General features: G+C 46.7%; 1 protein-coding gene across 2 annotated transcripts; it reads right to left on the reverse strand.

The window, feature by feature from the left end:
* Positions 1–1828: 1828 nt before the first annotated feature.
* LOC8051484 lies at positions 1829–22435 on the reverse strand. 2 transcript variants are annotated; one of them, XM_002433739.4, is made up of 5 exons: positions 22309–22435; positions 21053–21400; positions 16383–16546; positions 11658–11920; positions 1829–7169 (listed from the first exon to the last, which is right to left on the reverse strand). In XM_002433739.4, exons 2-5 carry the CDS (start codon positions 21350–21352, stop codon positions 6874–6876), a joined length of 1023 nt encoding a protein of 340 aa, XP_002433784.3. In that variant the 5' UTR covers positions 21353–21400; positions 22309–22435; the 3' UTR covers positions 1829–6873. The 2 variants fall into 2 exon arrangements, with proteins under 2 accessions (XP_002433784.3, XP_029849296.2); XM_029993436.4 differs by lacking the exon at positions 22309–22435 and adding an exon at positions 22112–22225.
* Between the last annotated feature and the right edge of the window lie 1330 nt (positions 22436–23765).

Here is a 23765-nt window from a genome sequence, read left to right on the forward strand (position 1 = left end):
ACACTTTGGCAGTGGATCTGGGCCTGACCAAAGCAAATCCTGCACAGCTGCCTACAACTGTCGTTAAGAGTTACTGTAAAACCCTTAACGTTTGCGAGCCCTCGATTTTCGCGAATTTCACGAATTGAAGAATTTGCAATATTTAAGGGCGTGCGAAAATTTCGGTCCTTAAGATTTTCAATGCAGGCATCTGGAATTCGCGAAATTTAGTGGTCGCGATTATGTCATCTGTGACCGATTCGCGAAAAATAGGGGCCGCAAAAATAAAGGGTTTTACAGTATACTGTTGCAGACTACACAGGCTTGCACATATACAGCAACTGTGTCAAGCTTTATTTTTTTCTTTTTTTTTCTCTCCCTATGGTCAAGAGCAAGCAGCAGTGCAGTGGAAGTACAGGAGAATACCAAATTACTGTGCATTATTGAGATCCCATTAATTTGCTTCACTTTAGGGCATAACCTGGTTTGCATTGAACAAGTTTTCAGGGAAGCACAAACTTGCTACCACTTTGGGCCAAGCTTTGAAAAACTTGGCCATTCCTACACACATGATGCAAGACTGGTTTTCGAAATTCTCGATCTCGAGGAACCCGTCCCGTCATTGATACAGTAAACCTGTGTGGGAGTTTACGGGCATTTCTGGATAACGCAGGTGCTATGCAGTGTTTGGCTCGTAGTTATGCATTAGTGAATGACTTGGGTCTGCTAAAGATTGCTTAAACTGGATGAACCCTTTACCTACCGTATTTACCCGAAAATAGGTCGACCACGAAAATAGGTCGACCCCTATTTATTGAGCCCACCGATAATTAAAAAAAATAATTCAAATATAGGTCGACCTTTCTTTTTCTTTTTTTTTAAGGAACACGGGAAAGTCAGGGCAAAAGAAACAAACCTTTATTTACAGCACTCTCAGCTAAATCACAGGGTGATGTCAGAAAAGCTTCGTCAGCTTGGTAGACATCCTCGCAAATTGGCAACAATACCTCACTGACACCGTTGTGAAATGAATGACGACAAGAAGAAACGAAAGAAGGTGGAGACGGGCGAGCGGCGAGCGACGAAAGATCAAACACAGAGACACGAGCAACGCTGCCAGCCCCGTGAGCAACACGCGACCCATTGAAAAAAAAAAAACTAAAGTACCTCCTTTTTTTTTTTTTGTTTTGTTTTGTTTGCGCGTTTGCGAGGGAGAGGGGAATGGAGCGCATAGGAGGGCAAAGTGCAAAGTGCATGGCGCATCGCGTTCCTCTCCCTCCCCTTCCCCCTTGCTTAGCGAGGGCAACGCTACAGGCGTGATGGCGAAACTCGACGCCCGAGGAATGTGCGCGAGAGCCGTTCCGGCGGATACGGGCTGTCGGCTGCTGCTGTTCGGTTGTTTTTGTGCATCAAAAGCTTTTTGAAACAAGAAGCCGCGCGGCTCTACCGGGACGCCGGCTAGGTGATTGATAGCTTCATACCCTCGGTAGGGTTTCATATTTTGGTTGCGAATTAGGTCGAAATTCTTTGGTCACGATTATAGGTCGACCCTTAATTTTTCACAACATTTCCGAAAAAAAAAGGTCGACCTATATTCGAATAAATACGGTAAGTATAGGGACTGCAAGAAACTTGAGCTTGGGGAAACCAGGAGTGTACTCTGGGGAGTTCTTGCATCCCTAGGAACCCAGTTTGAGAAACCATGTGAAGAGAAACAAAAAGGTTTGGACTGATTACAAGTAAGCTCAGGACCAGCCATTGATGTGTATGGAACATAGCCGTTTCTGTTCCCACATACTAGCTAAGCAAAATAATTGTAAGAAAATTAAACCTATGTGAATGCCCTAAGTTCACAACTAGAACCGGCGACATGCCATTTTTATTGTCTCTCCAGTGACGCATGCAACAGTGTCGTTACAGGAACTTCATATTTTACATCATCCTCGCGTGCAAGGGGAACACTTTCCAAAGAAGTTGCATCCCCATGCTTTCTTGCAGAACCTTCCCTTGTAATCTGCCATATGCAACTCCCCCTCCCGTCAGCCGGGTTTGGGCTGCATGTACGACAAAAGTAACGGACCCATGCGTGGTGTCTCAGCTAGGCTATATACAACCAAGTAGTATAGCCCTTCCACAGCTTGTATTGTCCTTTCAAGATAAAACAATTTCAGGTTAATAAAAAGACCAATGTATAGCTTCAATCTAGCGAGGTCGAAAGTCCTTTTTCCTCTTCTCTCAAAGAGAACAGTGAAGGCGAGGAAGAGGGGGACAATATAAATCTGCAAAACACCGCATGTATGAAAGGTAAATTTGCAGGCTTTACGTGCCAAACTAACAAAAGACATCTGGCATGCCTCAGCAAAGAACAGAGGATTAGTTGTGTCCACCTGGGGATCTTTCGAAATGCAACCAAAATCTCGGTTACATGGCACTTACTCTGCAACAAGCCTTTGTTGGACTTCAGGAGCCTCAGCCCTGACTTCAACCCGCCAAATTGGGATTTATAGCAAGGCCCCAGTATGTCCATGTCGGCCTTGAATACATATCTCTAAAACAAATATCTGAATTAGTGGCAGCTTCAGAATCGCATCATGGAAGCATGCCTCTTTGAGGTAGCATGCATTTTTTGTCGCAGAGAGACTCTGAGGACATGCGATGCTCAAACCTGGACGGTCTCTCCCTGAAGGAATTGCTGGGGGACGACACTCTCAGCTCCTGTTGCTTGGCAACGCAAGATCCTGAACGTTACGCAAGCTTTGAAGAAAAAGGGCAAGATGGGCACAAGCAAACCAATGCCGATTTGGGTGATCTAGGAACATGCCGATACAAAAGAGAAGTGGCCAGATAACTGTAAATAGCTTACTCTTTTCAAGGAACAACAAAAGTATGAAGGAAGTGTTTGCACAAAAAGCAAAGGCTCGCGATCACAAGCGCACAAACCATGAACTTGTCTATGCACAACTGCAATCTTTTGTTTCCAAAAAAATATTTTTCAGAGTGGCTATTCAGAAATACGAAACCTACAAATATAAAGTTTAAAGTGTAATGGCAGTTGATTTTCCACAAGGCATGGAGTCGGGCTTGTTGGTGCATAACTAAGATAAAGCCGGCACAAAAAAATGCAGGATTAGGAAATTGTGCGTGTGGACCTCGTTCCTTGTTCTGCATTTTTGTTTTCTCTGTGTTTTCATGCTATTCTCTGCCATTAAATCTATTCAAGTTACAAGTGCCATCACATTTATCCATGCAACATGTCTTGCTCAGGGCTCCTAAACAAGGTTCTATAAAACACACTGACAATAACCAAGCACGATCCAAATATTTTGTATGCATATTTTCTAAATCAATTCCCAAAGAAACTTCCATTTCCACTTGGAACGTTACGGCATAAAACCTCACACTGGAGTGTGAAAATGTAACGGGAGGCAAGCGGAGGAAAGAAATAAGAATTCCTGTTGACTTCTTTCCCTCGTTGGTCTTTTTCACTGGGTCTCTATCATGTTTTCCTTCCACCAGCTCGCCTGCGTCTTACGGTTATACCTCTCTACCTGTGCCACAATCTTTTTCACTAACTTGCAGTGAAACCCGTTTAGAACGAACCCACGTACAGCGAATAATTGTCAATATCGAACACGCAAAGAATTGAAATAAAAATGCATGTAAAACATACTTTTTATGATGAACAACCTATTGGCTATATCAAACTTTTTCCCCCAAGAAGGCTTCCAAAAACGCACAAACAATCGTCTTCTATACCCTATTTCACCTTGTGATGTACCGCAGGAAGGGCTACATGCGCAAGCTCCTTGCTCTCGTGCGTTAAGAGCAGCTCCCAACGCTATAAGCTCGCGCTTCTAGCCTTCTGTGCGGTACAACATAAAATGAAGCGGAGTATGGCCTGTCCCTGTCCCTCCCTCTCTCCTACTCCTCCTCCCACCCCCCGACGCACAAAAAAAAAATAGGAAAGAAATTTCAAAATCTCAGGCCGCAAACAAAATTAACAAAGAGAAGCAATTCAGAAGGGGAGAAAGCTAAAAAAAAAACACTGCACGCACGCGCAAAAAAAAAATAATTTAATTCTAAAGCGGTTGCCCACAATGAGAAGTGATTAAAAAAAGGAGATTAGCTAAAAAAACTAAAAAAATTAGCAAAAAAAAAATCTTTTTAGCACTTTGTCACAAGGTGGAAGCGAAGAGATGAGAGAGAAAGAGAAGCTCTCGCCTTACAACAAATGCATCGTGGAAGTTCGTTGTAAAGGTTTTTTTGCTATATCAAACTACTTGCTACATCGAACTGATCGTAGCATTTCCTGCTGTTCGTTATAAACGGGTTTGACTGTATTTGAGTGGTCATTTTCATCCCTGTGTGGTTTCAAGGTTCCACTTGGCCTCTGTGAACGAAATACACATAGGAAAAAATCGAAACAGCAAGGAGCTTGAAAATTAAGGCTGTTCTACTGACAAAGCTATGGCTCAGAATCTGGCCATGCAGACACACCTTTGAGAGGCAGGCACTGGTTTCTCCAATCCACTCTACACTTGGTGCAACACACTGCAGTGCTAAATCAACACTAGGAATAGCGCTATGCAGTGGTGACTTGAACATAATTTAGTACTGATGCAGTGACCAGGTTGGGCGATATTCCAAGATAGTACAGGGTGTGGCCGCAAGGACCAGCACATTTGGCACGCCATGCTAAATTTGTATTCCAAAAGCACATACCTAAAACTGGGCACATAAACATAGTTCTGCAATAAGTTTTATGGCTATTTTTTTTTTAGAGCTCAAGTCGGAGGTGGTAAAATATTAAGAATAGAACAAAAACGGCGTCTGTGTATTTCCTATGAGGCTATGCCCTATACAGGTCCATATCACATGAGCGAATGACACTTTAGCGAACAGCGACATTTGAGCGAATCGTCGTTTTAGCGAATAACGGGGGCGCGCGTTAACCCACCCACCGCGCTGCGCTTTACGCCGCTTCGTGGCGACAGTCTGCGGCGGCTCATTACAAAAATGTGAACCTATTTGGCCCACCCGAAAACGCCGCTTGGCGGCGTCCAACTATTCGCTAAAGTGTCATTCGGTGAAACGTGGACATTCGCTAAAACGTCATTCGATCAAATGAGTGCCTCCTGCCCTATACCAGATGTTTGTCGTCTGCACACTGGTTTCTTATCTTGCTCCCAGGTGGTCATTGTTCATATGTTTCGCTAAAAGTATCAATCATCCCTATACCAGATGTTTGTCGTCTGCACACTGGTTTCTTATCTTGCTCCCAGGTGGTCATTGTTCATATGTTTCGCTAAAAGTATCAATCATCACTTTCATATTGATGATTACCAGCCTCTACTATTGGTCCTTAACGTTCTCCGTTAAAGGCCGACATACAACCTTGGCTTTCTGCAGGGAAGATAATCCTCTTAGCGCTTTCCTCTCCTAAGCTGCGAGGGGGAGCCAGGTAGGGGCAAGGTAAAGCGTGCAGAGGATATACGAGAGGAGGTGGCAGGCAAAAGTGGAAAGTGAAGTGTACGTCCGTCTTTAAGCAAGCTCTACAGAGGAGAGCTCATAAACTAGTGTGCGGATGACGAGCAGGGCGGTATAGGACATAGGAAATACATGGTTTCCGAGTTGAGCTGTGAAAAAAATACATAAAACTTCTTGTGAAAGTACATTCAGGTGCCCAACTTCAAGAATGTACATTTAGAATTGGAATTTTGCGAGGTGTGCCAAATGTGCGAGTCCTTACGGCCACGCCCTGTACATCTGTAAGACTACAAATACAAATGCAGCACAGTAACCTTTTTTTCAGACCTTTACAAATGGGAAACATAGTTGTGCCCCACAAACCAGCTTCTGTAATCAATGCTCAGATAGAATGGCTTTTACACCCCTGGTAACAGCAGTATTGCTCAGGGTTTGACCTCAAACATGATTTTTAAAATAATTTCTTCAATGCAAACCTGGAAAGCACTTGTGTAAGAAGAATAACTGCCATCCTTTTTATAAAATTTCACTCCAATAAAAAAAAAAAAACTTTTTTTAAAGAAAAATGGCATTCTTAGTTTAAAACAAAGGCTGAATTAACGTTTCTTATGCAAAGATCGCCTTCATTTCTGCTGAATCAGATATGTGAAATTGTGCCTTTCCTTTTGCAGCAAAGCATCAAAGCTGAGCGACCTCGTCAAAAGATACCAGTATTGTGTACACACTTTTACTGCAGTACGAGGGAATGTTGGTGTTAATAAAGCATCGTTTTTGGAGAAGGTGCCAACACTCTTCCCCACAATTACATAAATGGCAGAATAAAGACATTCCTCCGTGACAAGGTGTCCATATGAAATTCAACCTTTGCCTTTGATGAAACCTTTAAACAACAGATAAATATCTCTGAAATCTAGTAAACGACGGCAAAATGTTTAGCGAGGTCTCGCCCTTGGGTAACGGCTAGGTCCCGGCTTTCGCCGGGAGGCTTTTGCCTTCAACACAACCTTTGCCTTCAAAGGAGGCACGCGTACCACATAAATATCCTTTCGCTACGAGACTGGGCAGAAAAAGATTCTATACAGAGCCCCTATAACAACGAGAGGTTGTGTTTCCCAAAGCCAGACAGGGAGGCTACGGAAAAAACAGAGCCCTATTTTCACGGCGAGGCTTTTTGCTTTAGATCCAAACCGTACGGTAAGAGGAGGACAACCCTTCGATCCGGGTGGGGCGACAGAAACTTACGTACCACCCTCTTTCCGGGAGGCATTGCCTAGACCGAGGCTACGGCGCCTGAAACGTCTCTTTGACCGGCGCACTTAGACCGTTTCGGAGTCCAGACGCCAGCGTACCGAGGCCACGAGGGGACAGAGTCTCTTCCTTTGAGAACGGAGCCAACGGCCGACGCCATCAGTCGGTCGTGGGGGACGGCTGGTCCTCAAAGACGGTTGCGTGTCCCGAGAGGTGCTCGAGCACGTGTCCCTCAAAGTCGTCCTGGGTGACCCTCTCGGGGAAGAGGACTTCGCAGATGGGGCAGACACGCTCCAGGCGCTCTTCGGCTACGGGGCTGTCGCCGGGTTCACCGGCGCCCGTGCCGGACAGCTGCTGGGTGAAGTAAACCCGGAAGCTCTCGTCCGACGGCCGGGGCCCGCTCAGTGCCGGCCGCGACTTGCCGTCCCCCGGGGACTGCCTCCTGGACCTGTCGTCTGGCGAAGTACGAGAGGACAATCTGCATACATACTGTGAAACCCGTTTGCCAGCCACTAAATTTCACGAAATAAAATATTGTGAATTTAGGTGCAAGCTAAAATTTTAAGCACCTAATGCATGCCAATTTGCAATTGGCTAATAACAAGCAGAGCCGAGATGTGTGGTGTCTTGACCGGAAAAAGAAACGGCAGCGGCAATTGATTTCTTCTTTTTATTTTGTTTCTATTTCATTATAAAAAAAAAAAAAGACAGCGAACCTTAGGAAAGAAATAGCAACTAGGGTACAGTAAATTTTGGTTATGTTCACAACAAAGGACTTAAGCATAAACTGCATGTAAGCGATTTGGCAAGCGACAAGAAAGCGACGACGAGGACCCTCTGTCGCTCGGTTAGTTGCGCAACAAGACAAACCGCATGAAAGCAATGGGAGCAAGTGACAATTTTCCAGTGTTGCCTAGGTGTGTGGGGCTCCTGAGCTCCCAAATGGCTGCATGCAAAAAGCATATTAAAATAAGTGCACTATTTTGTAGGTTTTTGACCTTTAGGCAGCATACGACTAATAAAAAGCATAATTAGAAGTATTTATATTCCAATTGCGTTAAGACGTTCGCACATGACCACAAGCACAAAGAGCGCGTGCAAGGGGGCGCAAAGGAGGGGAACAAAGAAGCGTGCGTGGCTGGCACCTCAGCTTCTCAATAGCACATGACCGAGAACAGCCGCACAGTTGCGCGCGCAAAGTTGCTGCACGCACGAACCTGCAGTAAAGTTAAATAGAACATTTCGTGCTACTGGCTAATAATCGCTTTAGCCACTTCCGGGCATTGAGCGACATTTTCTAGAAATCCAGATCCGAGCGACACGACGAGCGACAGTGAATTTACAGGCTGCAAATATGCCCTATGCACTTGATTCAGGGAAGGATTATGGCCAGTGAAGTAAAGGGTTTCAAAGTATTTCTCACACAATATGCATCATGCCACTCCAAAATATACTGTGCTTCCTTCTAGTAGCCCGCACCTGTTTATGAAGAAGGTCTGTACGTCCACTTTCCCGGGAGAATCGGTCCCCGAGACGTATGGAGGGAGACCAGAAAATGTGGAGGCACAGTCAACGCACCTTTGGGTGCATTTCGAACTTTGAAACTTTGGGAAAGTTCAAAACCGCTGTTTTCGAGTCCAAACATCAGATGCATGACTAGCCTCTTCGGCCAGTCTTGAAGCAACTTTGTCACTAGGCAGAGTGCAAGTTTGTTTGCTTCTTACACAGGGGTTGCAATGCTGTCAGGACGCCAAGCTCTTATTGGCTGATAGAAAAAAATAGTGGGTAGACCTCAAGGCATCTAGCACTGAGGTCTACCCAATATCCTTGCAATCAAAGCCAATCAGAAGTCGGAGTCGTTCCGATGTCACCGCAACCCCTGTGCAAGAAGCAAACAACTTGCTCCCCACATAGTTGCTGACACGATGAGGACAGGATGGGGACGACAGGGAAGAGTTTCGATCATCCCGCCTCCAACGCACGCTCACTACCTTCAATAATGCTCGAAAGTGTGTGCACAGTCAATTGACCGATTTATTGATTGGAGGTTTATGGCACATCTGCACCTAAGGCTATGTTGTGCCAAGCTTAGAGCTATAGTAGCGAAATATGTGGTAAAACTATGAACATGAATGTCTATAAGTGTAAAAAATATGACAATGTGTTTAGGATAGAAAATAAAATCGCAGTCGGTGTAGAAGGCTGATCTCTGTGAGGAAGTTAAAAACACAGCTGTGTGGGATGAGCGGTTCATCACCCAGTAGTAAGGCGAGGTGTTGTGGAATGTGCTCTTTAGAAAGCAGTGTGAAGTGTTTATAATGGCATTAATCATACATAGGGCGTTCAATGAGTATGTGCATAATACTTAGAGGTAAAATACAGTGTCCACATTCAGAGGCATCCTCCCCGCTCAAGTAGTGTCCACGTGTGAGACGGGTATGACCGATTCGTAACCTACAGAGTATGACCTCGTAGAAGCGCTCCGGACGTTGGGCACTCTCCCACTCACCTAGAAAAGGCTTGATTGCTTGTCGTTTGTTTGTTGCCGGTTTCATTATTCCACTCAATCAAATCAAAGTTTATTCAGAAAACCGTGTGGAATACAGATGTCTGAGGGGAGGGGGGGGGGGGGGGGCACCACAAAAGACATCGGCATGCCTGACAAGGCAACAGCCCCATTTTAAGGAGTTGTGGTAATCTTTATATGGTATTTGGTTTGTGTCAATTTCTCTACCATTAGCAGAGCTGGCTACGCAATCAGCCGCTTCATTTCCAGGAATGCCAACATGGCTTGGATCCCAGCATAGGACTATGACAAGATTTTTATTTGCAGCCAAGATTATCTTGTTCTTCAACCCAGAAACCAGTGGGTTTGTTACACACTTCATTGATATGACTGCCTTCTTTAGAGAATTTAGAGTCAGTGTAGATTACAGCGTGAGGAAGCCTTTTTTCAATTATGTAATCAACTGCCAGCAGCAAACCATAAAGCTCTGCTGTTAGTATAGTGGCCGTTGAATTGATTCTTTTTATCTGATTTACCGATGGTCCCACCATAGCGCAACCTACTACCGAGTCTTTCTTTTGTCCCGTCTGTATAAAAACTGGCATACTCGTGATACCTGGTTTGAAGCTCAAAAAATTCCTGCCTTATGACTTTCTGTGGAACATCCTTTTTATTATATTTGGTTAGTGTAAGGTCGCAATGTATGTGGCAGTTGTTCCATGGGGCAATACCTGGTGGGTACTGGACTAGTAGAGGCTTTGCATCCATCCCAACAGATTGTGCTGCACTATTATTCCTCAGAAAATGGGGGGACTATGGAAGGTTTGTTTTGAAATGTGCACCAGAAACTTGATATTCTCAATACTACCTCTAACCCTCTGCTCAGCGACAGAGCAGACTCTGACGGAGTACGGAAAACATAGGGAAAATCTCCTATATACTCCAGGTACTGTTTGTTCGCTTTTGCATAAAGGCTAAGCACCGAGGAGGTGCGCAATGCACCAGTAGCTAATCGCAGTCCCTGATGATGAATAGGATCTAACATCTTCAGAAATAATGTCCGAGCAGAGTTATAGACAATACAACAACAATCAAGCTGAGAGCGAATGACAGAGCGATCAATCAACATCATTCACCACGTGGAGATGCGTTTTTTTTTAATATCCTTTTTTTTTTTTGTTTCTGTTTATGCCTTTCGTTTCCTGAAAGTTTTATTTTTCGTTTAGCATACGAACCTGCCTGTCTTCTCTTTACCATTAAAAGTGAAATTTAAAACATAAAAATACACACCTTGCAGTAAGCAATAAACACAAACATGGCACTTACACTGATCCATTTTGTGACACGACTCTTTGGAATAAACCTAAGTAGAAATATCGGACCTCAGGTTCGCTAGTGATTACTGTATATACCGACTTTGAAACCATCCATTCATAAAACGGAGCATATATTGCACAAGTGCACGACTAAGTGGCAGACCCGTTTCGATTTTGCATATTAGATTTTTTGTGCTAAACTCGCAGGACGGAGCAACCTGTACAACACGTTTGCATCGATCCCAATGTAGTTAGTATAAAGGCATTTGACCATAATTGCTAAGATTAATGGCTGCAGTAATTGTACCTCAGGACATGGCCAATTCAGAAGCGGACTTTAACAGACGACGCTTTTAAGAGAGTTTACAGTTGTACCGGCATCCAGAGCATAACTCGTCCTCCAAACAAAAAAAAAAACCGGCAGACAAGTAGGTTTGAAAGTTTGACACCAGTGTCATACCTCTGTTGTATATACCCGATAGAAAGCCATTTCATAAATCACTGGTTCTCAAACTGTGTTCCTAGCAACCCAGAGTACCCTCTGAAGGTACCCTGAGGGTACACCAGAGTACCTTTGCGGGTTTGCCGAGCTGCGAATATCCCTTGACCGTCTCTGAACCCCATGCAAAGCGTTTTTCCTCTTTCCGACTATTTTAGAAGATCTGAGCCGCCCACTGATGTATAACTATAAGGCCAACCACTCCTTCAAACTCACTAGTTGCCTGCACCGTTACCAAAGGTGCAGGGGCAAGAGTGTAACACTAGCAGTTGGAGAGAAGGGGAAGAGGGAACTCGCCTCTTACCCCTCTTTTGTGTGTGCCCCTGCCCCCCCCCCCCCCCCCCCCCCGGCTTTTCTCCCCCCCGGAGATTAACCCACCACTCGAAATATCATACAAAAGCGGCTTTCCTATCTCTCCCGCCCGTGGCTTCCCCACCACTGTGTGCAACTAGAGGGATAAAATGTAGTATACACACTATTTTTCACAAAGCACTAGGCACTGCTGTAATGTACCAATGACGACACCGTTCCTCGGCCGGCGATTGAGAGTGGCAGGGGGTAAAGTCTGAGAGCCCGCACACAGACCCACGTGACTGTGCAGAGGGCGGAGGGGTGGGCCCACCTCTGCAGCTGGACAGAAGAGCCAGTAGGGCTGCCCGCTGCCCCAGGAGCCTGTCCTTGGCGGCCCCCAGCTGTGCGCCCATGGCCGACACCAGCCTCAGCGCAGCCTCCTCACTGCTGCCGTCTTCGTCGCCGCCCCCTCCTCCGGTCGCTGCCGGAGCCTCCGTGCCGTCCGAGTGGCTCAGTTTCCTGCCCAGTTCCTTGAGCTCCGTCATCTCCTTTTGCATCTGGGCCATCAGGTGCTGAGACATGTTCTCCAGGGTCCTGAGATGACGAGACGACGGGAGAGAGCGACTCGACCCTTCATTCGAGAGGCATACAATGGGCACAAATAGGCAACGTGCAAAATTCCTGCCAGCTATCGTCGTCGTGCCATTCCGAGCCACCATACTGGAGGGTTTTTCCATCTCCCATTTGTGGACGAGTCTCTTTCGGTTTTAACAATATCAGGACGATGCATTTGTTAATTCAATTGATTGCTATTTATAGTTTCGGTGCAATGAAGGTAAGTGAGACAGCCACAAGATCATAGGACAGGAATTGTCGACAACGAGGTTGCAAGACATCTCACCGAAGCAATGAACTGAGCTGTCCAGGTAAGCGAATAGTGTTTATCAAAGAAGCTGTATGAAGGGTTTGGACAGGACTGGCAGTATGTGGTTTTACTTAAAGGGCAACTCCACTCCATTTTTACGATCTTCGGGTTATGATCTGTTTAGTCGAAGTCGGGGACCCTGAATCACGAGATATAATTTGTTTTTCGGTAGTGGGTATAGTTTTGTAGATATCGCGTATCCAAGTTTTGTTCCGGCAGCGCGGCAAAACCAAAACTGACGGCTTGAGCAGCTTGGCAATACTGATAATCAGCTACGCGTCGACGGCATGACGTAAGAAGATCTCATCCTGCGCTCCTAAAGGCCTGTCCAAACAGGCTAATACAAAAATCGTCAGGCCACTCGACTTTTGCAAAAATCGTCAAAATTGAAGCGTCCGGTGGTCATTGGTCTTAGGTGTGTTTGGACACCGGCCAAGCCAAATTCACAACTTTCCTCCTCGCCACCATTTTTTTTTACATCGGTCTCGTTAGACTTGACGTCACATGCCACCTGTTAACGTTGTGCATGCTGCCTGCCTATCTGATCTCCCGCACCTCACGAAGTCGCTGACCTCGCTACCGCCGTCGCCTCGGCAGGAAGGCCAAAAAGGTCCGGCTTCGGGTAGATCTGGAAGATTCCCGCGTCGAAGCGCTCGTCTCGGCCGCTCCAGCTTAGCTTCTTGTCAAAACCGATGTTCGTAACCCCCCCCCCCCCCCCCCCCCAAAAAAAAAAAAAAAGTGCAGTGCGCAACAGCGAGATTTTAAGTGAATAAACACTGAGAACTTAAGAATATATATTTTATTTTATTAAACTCCTAACCAACAAGGCTTGTTTGTCTATACGAGGTATGTTGGGAACATAAGAGCCGCGGGAATCCGATCCAATCCACAGAACTGCAAAAGATGACATGACCTCGGTCACGACTTGCGCGCTTTCCTGGCTTGCCCCCTCACCCTCGAGTCTCCCCTTTCCCGTTTTCGGGACTAGCAAAGCGGCAGAGGCCTTGAGTAACTGACCGACAGCCGACAGAGCGTGTGAGTGGCCCTCAGGACTCATGTGATGAGCAGATCAAGGCTCACGTAGAGGACACGGGCTGTTCGGTAATTTAGATTACTCCGGTCTAAAAACAAGATTTATACAGCATATTTACAGTTTAAACATAGGGAGGGCTCTTGAAGGTTGCTGTCGTACCGACCAACGGTTCCAACTAGGGTCCACCCAAGCTGGTAGCCTTTCTTTTTTTTTTTCTCTCTTCTTAGCACATGCTTTTTGGTCTCTTCTTCTTGTGAGGTGTGTAGTCAGGCGCGTATCCGCACCAAGCGGAAAATGTCCTCAATATTTAATACGGGTGAGATTTAACAAGAGAAACTTTCCCCCCGCAAAAAAACAAACAAAAAAAAAAACGGGCGGAAGCGGAGCGCCGCACATTTTGTCAGAGTCGTGTCGCCCAACGATTTTTGTAGTGTCCTGTTTGGACATCCCTTGAGCCAAACAACGCACCGGTACAACCGGTTCAGTCGCACGTGCAGTTTCAAAACAGAAGGCAAGTTCCACACTTTCTTTTTTACTGCTGCACTTTGTAAATATGCACCAAATGTAGTAAGTTTTAGGGTGCATTTATAAATTTGCCAGTTGATAAGCGAATCCAACTGCTACCATAAATAATATGACGCGGTCAGTGCTGGCACAGCGTGCCTGTATTTGTTTCTTGCTTGCGGACCAAGAGAAAAAGAAATAATGGGAGACAGATGGACAGATGGTATCCATAAGCAGTCCAAGTTGTTAAAGCTAAGGTGCTTTAATGTGTACGCTAGTTAGAGCTGCTGTGACCTGTTGGGACCGGCCGCTCGTGCTGGAGCAGCTGGCGGATGGTACGCGAACAGCGACAACACTGCATCCTTCTTCAAATACGAGTGTATCGTGGAGAAACTCGCAGCAGTCAGCAGCCGCGGATCCCATCTGTAAGTGTCTGGCGTAAAGTGCTGGAGCAGAGCTTCGCGTTGAAGTTTGGAGTCCACAGTCTTCCAAAGTCTATCCGGCGAACGCCACCGACCCACATCTTGTGCCTCTTCCGGTCTCTTGGGAACTGGTAGAACCGCAGCTCCGGGTAGTGTACCGAATTGTTGGTGCAACCCACAGCACTACAAGTCCCGCTCAACATTGCCTAACACGATTCCGGTAAGTCTCTTCGGCTCCACGACGCGCGTGAGCGAGCAGCACCATTTTTTTCTCTTCCGTGCAGTCGCGGAAACCATGCTGGAGTAAAATGAACCGCCAGAATGCAAACAAAAATAGGAGTACACAGGATAATGCGGTAAGCATCTCTTGCCGTCAGCAGAATTGCAGAATGCCACGTCAAACGAAGCGTCTGTATGAGTGCATAGGACGAAACCTATGTCATTACCCAGTGTTGCTTCACTAGCTCACCTGGTGCCAGCGTCGCTCACCCGCTGTTGGGCCGCTGACCCAGCTGGTAGAACATTTTTAATATTGGTTTTAATCAGGAAGGCAGCGTCGGTTTGACAATATTTTTTGGGTATGACCGTATTTTGACCCACTAAAGCGATATCAGCCATTTCTATAGAATCGACTTTTTGAGTGGAGTTGCCCTTTAAGATCTACGACTATCACTTTGCCGGAACCATGTCTCTGGGGCGAAGCTATCGGTACAAGAACCCCTCAATGTGACGGAAACTTGATAATTGATCGCAAGTACACTAGATGACACTTCCTTTTGCATACAATCTATTACATGGCCGACATGGCTAGTCCGGATCCAACACTAGGCTAGTTGGACATAGAAATAGGGCTGGACCCTTCAAACCGGGCGGTAGCTTGCTCCATCTATACTCCGTTCACCACTAAGCTGGGAGTAAGGTGGGAGCAACATGCCCGTTGGACCGAACAGCCGCCTCTTTCCTCACCTGACCCCGCTCCCTGCGGGTGGATATGGGTACGAACGTGACCAGCGAAAGATAGCTGTACGCCTGATCCAATGAATCAGTAGCTTCCACCACACCGCTAGCTTAGGGGTGAACAAAGAATACCATACTCTGTTTCGGTTTATGATGGACCAGAGCAGACGCTATGAGCCATCCCAGCCAATCCAGCGATGTGAATGCATAGAGCGACTATGCCCCCCGCGTGTTGCTGGTATGCCTCAGTTAAGAGTAGGAGCAGTGATTTGGGTCTGTTAGCATGGTGACACACATCAACTGCAACTGCAGTCAACTGCAGCTCAAACCAAATTTGTGACATACAAGCACCTCATTTCTTTTCCTTTTTCTTCACTTCTTGTCTCTTCCCCAAAGGTCAGGGAGTCACTTGCCCCCGGATGGAAACACTTACCTCTTTTCACACCCCATTTCTCAGCAAATGAAAGCAAACAAAATACACTTGCAGCATTATGGTAGGCAGGAGTACCTCAGGCGTTAGGCTCTGATATGATATCTATGATATGATAGTATACGACATCTGCTTACCTATATTTCCCACCACTGTATGCTACCAAACAAACATTTCTAGGAAAATAGAAATTTTAGGGCAAGTGTCATGCACCACTCTCCTGTCATCGACAGGAACGGATCTTTCCAAAAAATGCCGCGAGGTCTCTTGGCGACCCCACATTGCAAAACACGGCCTGGGAAATCAGAGGGCCAACTTGTACGCTCCATAAACATCGTGGAAACGGTGAGATTCCGTTGCCCCCCTTACTATTTGAGTACCCTTCTCTCCTACCACCACAAGTTCAGAAGATAAAAAAAACAAAAAAAACAGAACGAACACACATTAAACCCGACACATGCCTCGCTGCACGATCGTGCCACCTTCTTTAGGCGAAACGGAACAGCGGACGCGCTTTCCACTCCCAGCAGGGTGCCCCCTCCCCTCGCACGCTTAGCATTCTAAAATCTGCCTTCTTTAGTATTCAAAAATCTGCCAAACCACCACGAACCGTGTCTTCTATTCGTGGGTATCCTTTCACAAGCCATACACCGAATTGCTGTAGTGTGCCGAGAAAATGGTGAGGGCATTGCATAATTCTGGTATGGTCCGTAGTCGGTAATGGGGGTTAAAAATGCGGTAGACACTCTGCCTCCAGCACAAGCTTCCCTGCAACGCGTACGTACCAGGCGGGCGAGTTCTCCCGGTCGGAAGAGCCGGAGCCCAGCTCGACTGGGTAGAGGAATCCTTTTGGGTCCTCGGGACATGCAGAAGGGCCTCCCGCGTTCTCGCCCGCCGACCCCGCCAGGCGCTTGCGGAGCTCCGCATTGTCTTGGCTGGCCTCGTCCATCTGGGACACCACGGAGCAAACCGTGCGAGAGGCAGAGGTGTGGGACGTGCCAAGGAAAGTCACTACAGTCACCGATGGGATGAAAACAACAGGGGGGTCCGTCAGTTGTCCTGCCTCCAGGGCAAGGTTCCGACCTTCGACGACGGCGCCTCGCAAGCCTCGAGCGTGCGCGTGCAGCGAAAGCACGAAGAAGGGCAATGAGAGTGCACCGGGGGCCGAGCATTCGAAAGGGATGCCCTGCCGCTCTCATCCTGGCAGTGGCTATGATTCAGCTAAACTTTGGAGCCGTGACACTCTGGCCGTGTTCTTGCTTAGAACAACTGTTGCCAGTTATCCGAACCTTTCTCTGAAACTGCGGGAAACACTTCTCCGTCCTCCGGAAATGTTACAACGGTCCACGACAGAAGGGAATGATATTGCCCAGGCTTCCTGACACAGTATCTGAAGCTTGGGAATATAAATTTTTCAATTTTGACCGTTGCCAATCGCGCCTGCACTACTACACTAGGCAACAAAATGGTGGCGCCCATGAGATTGTTGGTACTCCATAAGCACATCTCACTCGGTGGCTCTAATGACAAGTGCCACCGAGTGGATACCTCTGCTCTGGGAAGTATGGGACGTACGAGCCAACAGGATCTAAGGCTAATCCTGTTTCTATTATTTTTTTTATTTATCAATACTGCCAGCCCAATATAGGGCCAAAGCAGGAGTGGGGTGATACAATGTCGTACATGCAAATTATAAACACACAACAACAGTTCAGGCTTCCACCTGCCTCTTTGTAGAAATAAATCGAGTTTATGCACCCGCAAAAACAGGAATGCAAGGTCGATGCGACGTGTGCTATTAAATTTACTTATATAAAACCATGTCCCTGTATCTTGTCTAACGTGTGTTCGGATAATATTTGAAGACACGTTCGACACAAGAAATTGCCGTAAATGTGTTGCATTCTAATCAAAACAAAATTTGAAGAGATTCTTAAAAAATATTGAGACATTTACAAATGTCTGTTTTAGAGCAGAGCGCAGCTCTTGAGGTATTTTGATTTCGCAAAATACCATGACGGGAGGGTACGCAGGAGGAGGAGGAGGGGAGGGTATGGAGAAGGAGGGGGTGTGGAGGAGGAGGAGGGAAGCTTACGGAGGACCACCCCCTCCTTCTCCTCCTCCTCTAAAACCTCCCCTCCTCCCACAGTTTCCTTGCTAGATTCAGCTGGAAAATTGATTTCACGTGACCTCCACACCAATTCAATTTCTCGCCGAGTTTAGCGAGGGAACTGAATTGATATTGAGGTCATACGATGGCAGTTTTAACGCTAAATTTGTCGGGGAAACTGAATGTGCAGTGTTGCATTATGGGACGACACAGACCTACACACCAATTCAGTTTCTTTGCTAAATTTAGCAGGGAATTGAATTGGTGTATAGGTCTACGACGTCCTATGATGCAATGCGCGCGGTTATGCCGCGAAACATGAGAACGAGCGCCTAAAGGCTGCGCTCTAAAAAAATTATCTAGAGGTAGTGGTGGTGTTTCCAGGCTTTATAGACCAACTCAACTCTCCGACGTCACGCCGATGCGGTGGTGCTGCTGTCGACACTGCGCATGTGCAGATGCATCGCCTCGGGGGAATCTGCACATGCGCAGTGCCCTCACCCGGTGGGCAAACGCGGGTTTGTTTGTAAACAGTGTGTTGGTCGATAGCACAAAAGCAATGGACGCCATATTGAATGATCTAGAGGTGAATTCTAGCACACTTGTATCCCATGAATCTGAATGTGATGGTCTTTTCATCAACCACCAGTTGGCTGCATAAAAGATGACTAAATGTGAGAAAGATCTAGAAACAACTTACTGCATATCGTAATCTGCATTATAAGTTCACACGAGTGACTCCTTTGGTCGGACATGTATGACACTAGCCATCTGCCTATAAATAATTGTACATTCAGATTACATTGCTAATGGGAGGCACATCATGCTTCTGTTTTAAGTGAGTTGTAGTTTCGAACGTACGGAGAAATCATTGCTCAACTATCATTTGCTGGCCCACTTGAAGCTACTGCATACAGGCGTAATACAGTCCTGAAAGACTATTTATTTTTTTCTTCTTTTTCTTGGACGAATGTTGTGTCCCACCCAAAGAAACCGGAAAAAAAAATTCAAGCATTGAACAAGTGTATTTGGAATAATTTATTACATGTACACTCTAATGCGAGACTTATCTAAACTGTGGTGCTATGTGTGTGAGTGAGTGTTGTTTTTTGTACACAATATGCCAATGCCTGTCTATAGATGTTTTTTTTTTCTTTTTCGATACCTATTTACAAAGTGCACTACTTTACTATATTGCGTTGCTTATGCCATTATCTTATTTTTTCTCAGGTATGTCTGAACAGATGTGTAAAATGTGCACTTTTTCTTCACTTTTGCTGAAAACATTTACTGATGCATTGTACTGTTTTTACCCTGTTCATGTATCTCTACTGCTTGGACCCCTTTTGGGGATCTGCGGTACCAATAAATAAAATATTTTCTACAACAATATTGCGATTGCAATTTTGTTTTACAGTTGCTGATGATTCCACCGTCAAACAGTGCCATCGAGCGGCTGCGTGAGTACCGTGCACTCACACCGTTATCTCGTCTACGTCAATGAAACTGGTCTTGTCCCTGCTACCGATCAAAATCTATGCTCCTCTTTGGCATTTCTATGCAAACCATTGCATGAGCTTTATGTAATGCTATGTAAGCTGCTTTCTATGTAACATGTCACTCCGGTGACTACGACGAGCCTGCAAGGCACATAAATGTCATACCGAGCTAGTAGATTCTTACCCCCGAAATGTGCGAGCGTAGCAGGAGCTACAGACACAAGCAAGCTGTCCCGAACAACGCTTGGACTGCACGAGCGTTAAGTGCCGGGAGCACGTCTCCGACTGGTGCGTCTGGCATCCTATAGACTGACACGCGGTGCGGCTTTGTTTACCGACACGGCCGGAAGGCCGCATATGTGCACAAGCTACGTGGGCAGAAGCGACCAGGCTCTCCGTGTTTTCGCCGTTGCATTGTGTGGCGTGCGCTCGCTGTTGACGTTGTAGACACGCCTCTAGCTTTATTTTCGCGTTGTATTTCCTGCCAACATGCGTCGTATTTTATGCTTGACTACCTGACCTTGCCACCCGAGCCTGAATGGAAGCGGTATCAAGGCAAACTGAACGCGGACGGCGTTGTCATCGACAATCCGTACACCGTAAACAAGGCCTGCTGGGGTTCCGGCGTGAAGTTGCAGCCCCTGACGTCGATGGCTCACATCGTTTATTTAGTTTTTTAGCCAAGCCAGTCCACGGCCGACATGGTGCAGGCGTACAAGTCTCTTGAGTCCTACTATTACTTCGAGCCGCTTTCCGCGCTGCCGGCAGTACCAGCAGACTGTGGGTCTGCTGGTATTTATTATCTGATTAAATACACACAGCGTCCTTCAATCCGAGGTATGACATTTTTCTTACCCTCATGACCACAAGGCATGACAAGCGGCAACAGTTTGTCCATTTTGTCGCCGATCTCCTTCTGCTTGGTAGCACGGGCATAGCGAGCCACCGACGATCACTTGGTCGGTGCTTTGTACGCGAACACAGTGGAAACAAAATCTGGGTGGTCTCAATCAGACGGCGGTTTCCCTGCACATAAGCAAGCCTTGGAATGGAGATTGAAATGGAAGCCACACTTGCCTTCAAGAAAGTGCTTGCTGCACAAACAATCGTCCTTGCAAGGCGACCAGTTTTTTTGATCCATGGATATTATCTAACTACCACACTTTTCAGTGTACACTGGGAACTTGTGGCAACTCATTCCGCTATGTTTGCTGTACCTTTCGGTAAAATTAACGGCTACACAGCTTTGTGGCATGCTGAAATGCCATGACACCCATGCAAAACGTGTGCCTTTCTGGCCATACCACCTGACTACGGCACGATTGCAGCGCCGCCACAGCTTCACGACGTCAAGCCCACGTGTCGGTCTATAATGCCTGTGCATCAAAAGTGATCCTGAAGTGGCAACAAATGACCTCACAAGAGCTGGTGTGTCACATTGGATATCGCAATACTGGCAGTTGGTTGCGTAAGTTCCAGCAAAAACAAAAAGCGAATGCCAGTGTTGCTGTTGTTACACCGTCCCAACTCATTGCTGTGTTGAGGTGACAACGAACTATGGCAGAGCAGGAGCCTGCTGCATTCTTGTCCACTGCCGTGACACCACCATAATCGCGACAGGTTATGGCATGACACTTCTACGGCATCATCAAGCGGAAATCGAGGGACCACAAATGAGGACGCAGTAAGTACATCAGTCGAAAACGCACTCCAGGGATCATAACAAGTGCATGCGGATCTCGTATCTTGTAGCTCCTTCTACGCTCGCACTTGGAGTGAAACAGACTTTAGTTCACTCCTCCCTTTCCGTGTTAAAAGTAAGTGGGTGCCGATTGAGCAAACTGACCTTCGCCCTTAGCTCCTGCGTCTCCCGATTCCGCTTCTCCAGCTCCTGCTGCAGGTAGCCGATGCTGACGTTCTTGGCGTCAACCTCCGCCGTCAGCTTGGCTCTGAGCCTGCTCAGACGCGCAATCTCGTCGCGCGACTGCCTCAGGTGGCACTGCAGCTCCTCGAAGGCCACGTGCAGGCTGCAGCCGTCGTCGACAGCCAACTGCATCTCCATCGGGGTGATCATCAGTGCGCTGGGAATGGGCTTGGCCTCCCGCGTGGCTGCCACCCCCGTGGCGGGGAGTCTCCGTTGCGTCATTCTCGGCTCGTTCCCTCTCGGCTCCGTCACAATGCAATGGCCAGTTCACTGCAGCAGAGGAAAAAAAGTCTTGAGACCAGTGGGAGTTACACATTCTTACGACTGTTTTGACATTGGAGATTTCGTTCAATAAATTTGAAACCACATAAATTTATAAAATGTCACAATTACAATTTTTTTTTTCTCCAAATATTGTGTGACAGTCTCTTATGAATTTTTTTGCACCATCGAGTTCTTCTGCCGTCTCTAGTCTGTAACTGCGACAACTTTGAGTTGCTTTTTGATGTCTTTCAGTGCCACCGTTTTGGGGCGGTCATATGTGAAATGTCTAGTCCAGATGAACTTGATCAAAGTTGAGCAACCACAGTACCTGCAAGCTCAATAACCCTTCCTATTCAAAAATAAAACTTGCCAACCGTAGGCTAACGAGGCTAACCGCCCGGCTAGCGGAAGTCTCGCATAGACCGACAACGTAAACACAATGTCGCACGCACTCGCACGCACTCGTTTTATGCCGATTTACCTTGCCGTAAAACAAAGCCTCTTGCCAGTACGCACCATTGCACCTCACCAATAGTCCCCGACACGCGTAAGATTTTTCAGCCTGAACGTCTCTAGAAGGCGTTGCTCGAACGCGGAAACTGGGAAGTCGTCGGCGATTACGAACGTAAACACCGCTGCCACCTGTCACCTCCGACGAAACAGGTCAAACCAAACGCGCAATTAGCCTGCTCATTAAAAAGAAGAAGAAATTCTTGCCTGATTGGTCTTTGCGGGCCGACGGTGTTTATAACTAATTTTCAAGGCCTTAAGACAAAAAGGGGGGAAAAAAAAAGAAGAAAGAAAGGAACGCAAGGGACGGTACTCGCAGAGGCTCAGGATGCGCTCATGCAAAACGCACACACTGAAAACTTTAAACTGAGCATCGTTATAATAAAAATTAGCAGTTGACTCACAATTATGGGTCGCTGTAAAACATTTTCCCTCGTTACCGTAATCATTACATAACTGAGGAAGACGAAAATAATTAAGATGGAATCGAGCCGAAGTTCGTTCAAGACCACCGTAATGTGCGTGGCCATTGGATGGATGGATGGATGCTACTGGCTATACCCTTTGTATCGGGCGGTAGCTTGCGCCACCTAGCCTACGTCTAATAAAGACAAACATTTGATTCCCCCGCCCTTCTAAGCCAATTTTCTCTCCCCCCCCCCCCTCCTAACTATCACCAGGTAGTGCGGGATATCGCCAGGCTGACCTTTGGGGGATCGGGCAAAAAAACTAAAAACATCACCCCCCGCCTCTTCCCCCCGGCGAGGGAGTCGCCAATTTTCCTCTGGTCAAACCTTGTCGGCGTTACCCCTGCACCCAACCCACTGGGGGACAGGGTTGAGACTTTGGGCCTGAGCCACGCGGGAGGGAGTCCCAATTTTCCTCTGTCCCGCCTGTCCCCAGCTGTGCTAGTTAGTTGTGCATCATTCAATTTTCCCTAGATAATTTCCACCAATCTTCTAACCGCCTCTTTGTTATTGTGATCCTCTTCTCCTCCGTCCTCCCATCGTCGCCAGCAAAGCCCAGGGCCCCGGCCAAACCCGTCACACCCTCAGGAGGGGCAGGACGAAGCCTCGTGCACCTTAAAACTAGGTGCTCAAGTGTCTCACTCTCATCACGGCATGCAGCGCATAATGTGTCTATCTCCTGAAATTTAGCCCTATACGTCTTCGTCCTCAAAACTCCCGTTCTCGCCTCGAAAAGTAAAGAACTTCCCAGCGAGTTGTCAAACACATTTTCCTTTCGTATGTCCTTTTTTTGTGACCTGTAAACCGTTAGAGTCGATTTTTCTTGCATTCTTCCCTCCCACATTTTCCTCTCTGCCTCTTTCACTCCCTTTTTCACTGAAGTAGTCTGCTCAGCCCCATCATTAGTGAGTAGGTATTTAAATGTAAGCTTTCGGGTTCGGTTTGTCCATTTTGTGTTTATGCTTTTCATGTATAAATACTTGTACACCTTACGTGCCCATCTCGTATCATCCATTTCAGTCAACCTTTGTTCAAATTTCAACTTACTGATTGCTTCCCTGCTCTCAAAAGACGACCAGCCCATGTCCCCCTGCACTCCCTCATTTGGTGTGTTTCCATGTGCTCCCAGTGCCAATCTGCCTACGCTTCTTTGCCGAATTTCTAATCCTGATTGAACCTCTGATTTCATGCAGAGCACCCCATTGCCAAAAGACAGTCCAGGTACCATCACTCCTTTCCATATACCCCTGACCACTTCATATCTATTATAGTTCCATAGTGCCTTGAGCTTCATAATAGATGAATTTCTTTTCCCTTTTCTAATTATATTCTCCTCATGTTCTTCTAGATATTTCTTTCCCTCATTGAACCAGACTCCCAGATATTTGTATTTT

The sequence above is a fragment of the Ixodes scapularis genome, unplaced genomic scaffold (assembly GCF_016920785.2).
Source record: "Ixodes scapularis isolate PalLabHiFi unplaced genomic scaffold, ASM1692078v2 PGA_scaffold0__279_contigs__length_252992795, whole genome shotgun sequence".
NCBI classification, from domain to species: domain Eukaryota; kingdom Metazoa; phylum Arthropoda; class Arachnida; order Ixodida; family Ixodidae; genus Ixodes; species Ixodes scapularis.

Excerpts from the sequence above, each read along its gene's own strand:
- LOC8051484 (XM_002433739.4), bottom strand. The coding sequence starts at position 21,352 with ATGACGCAACGGAGACTCCCCGCCACGGGGGTGGCAGCCACGCGGGAG. Across the intron at positions 16,547-21,052 it reads CGCAGGAGCTAAGGGCGAAG|ATGGACGAGGCCAGCCAAGA; the intron begins GTCAGTTTGCTC and ends GTGGTGTCCCAG. Across the intron at positions 11,921-16,382 it reads CGGGAGAACTCGCCCGCCTG|GACCCTGGAGAACATGTCTC; the intron begins GTACGTACGCGT and ends TCGTCATCTCAG.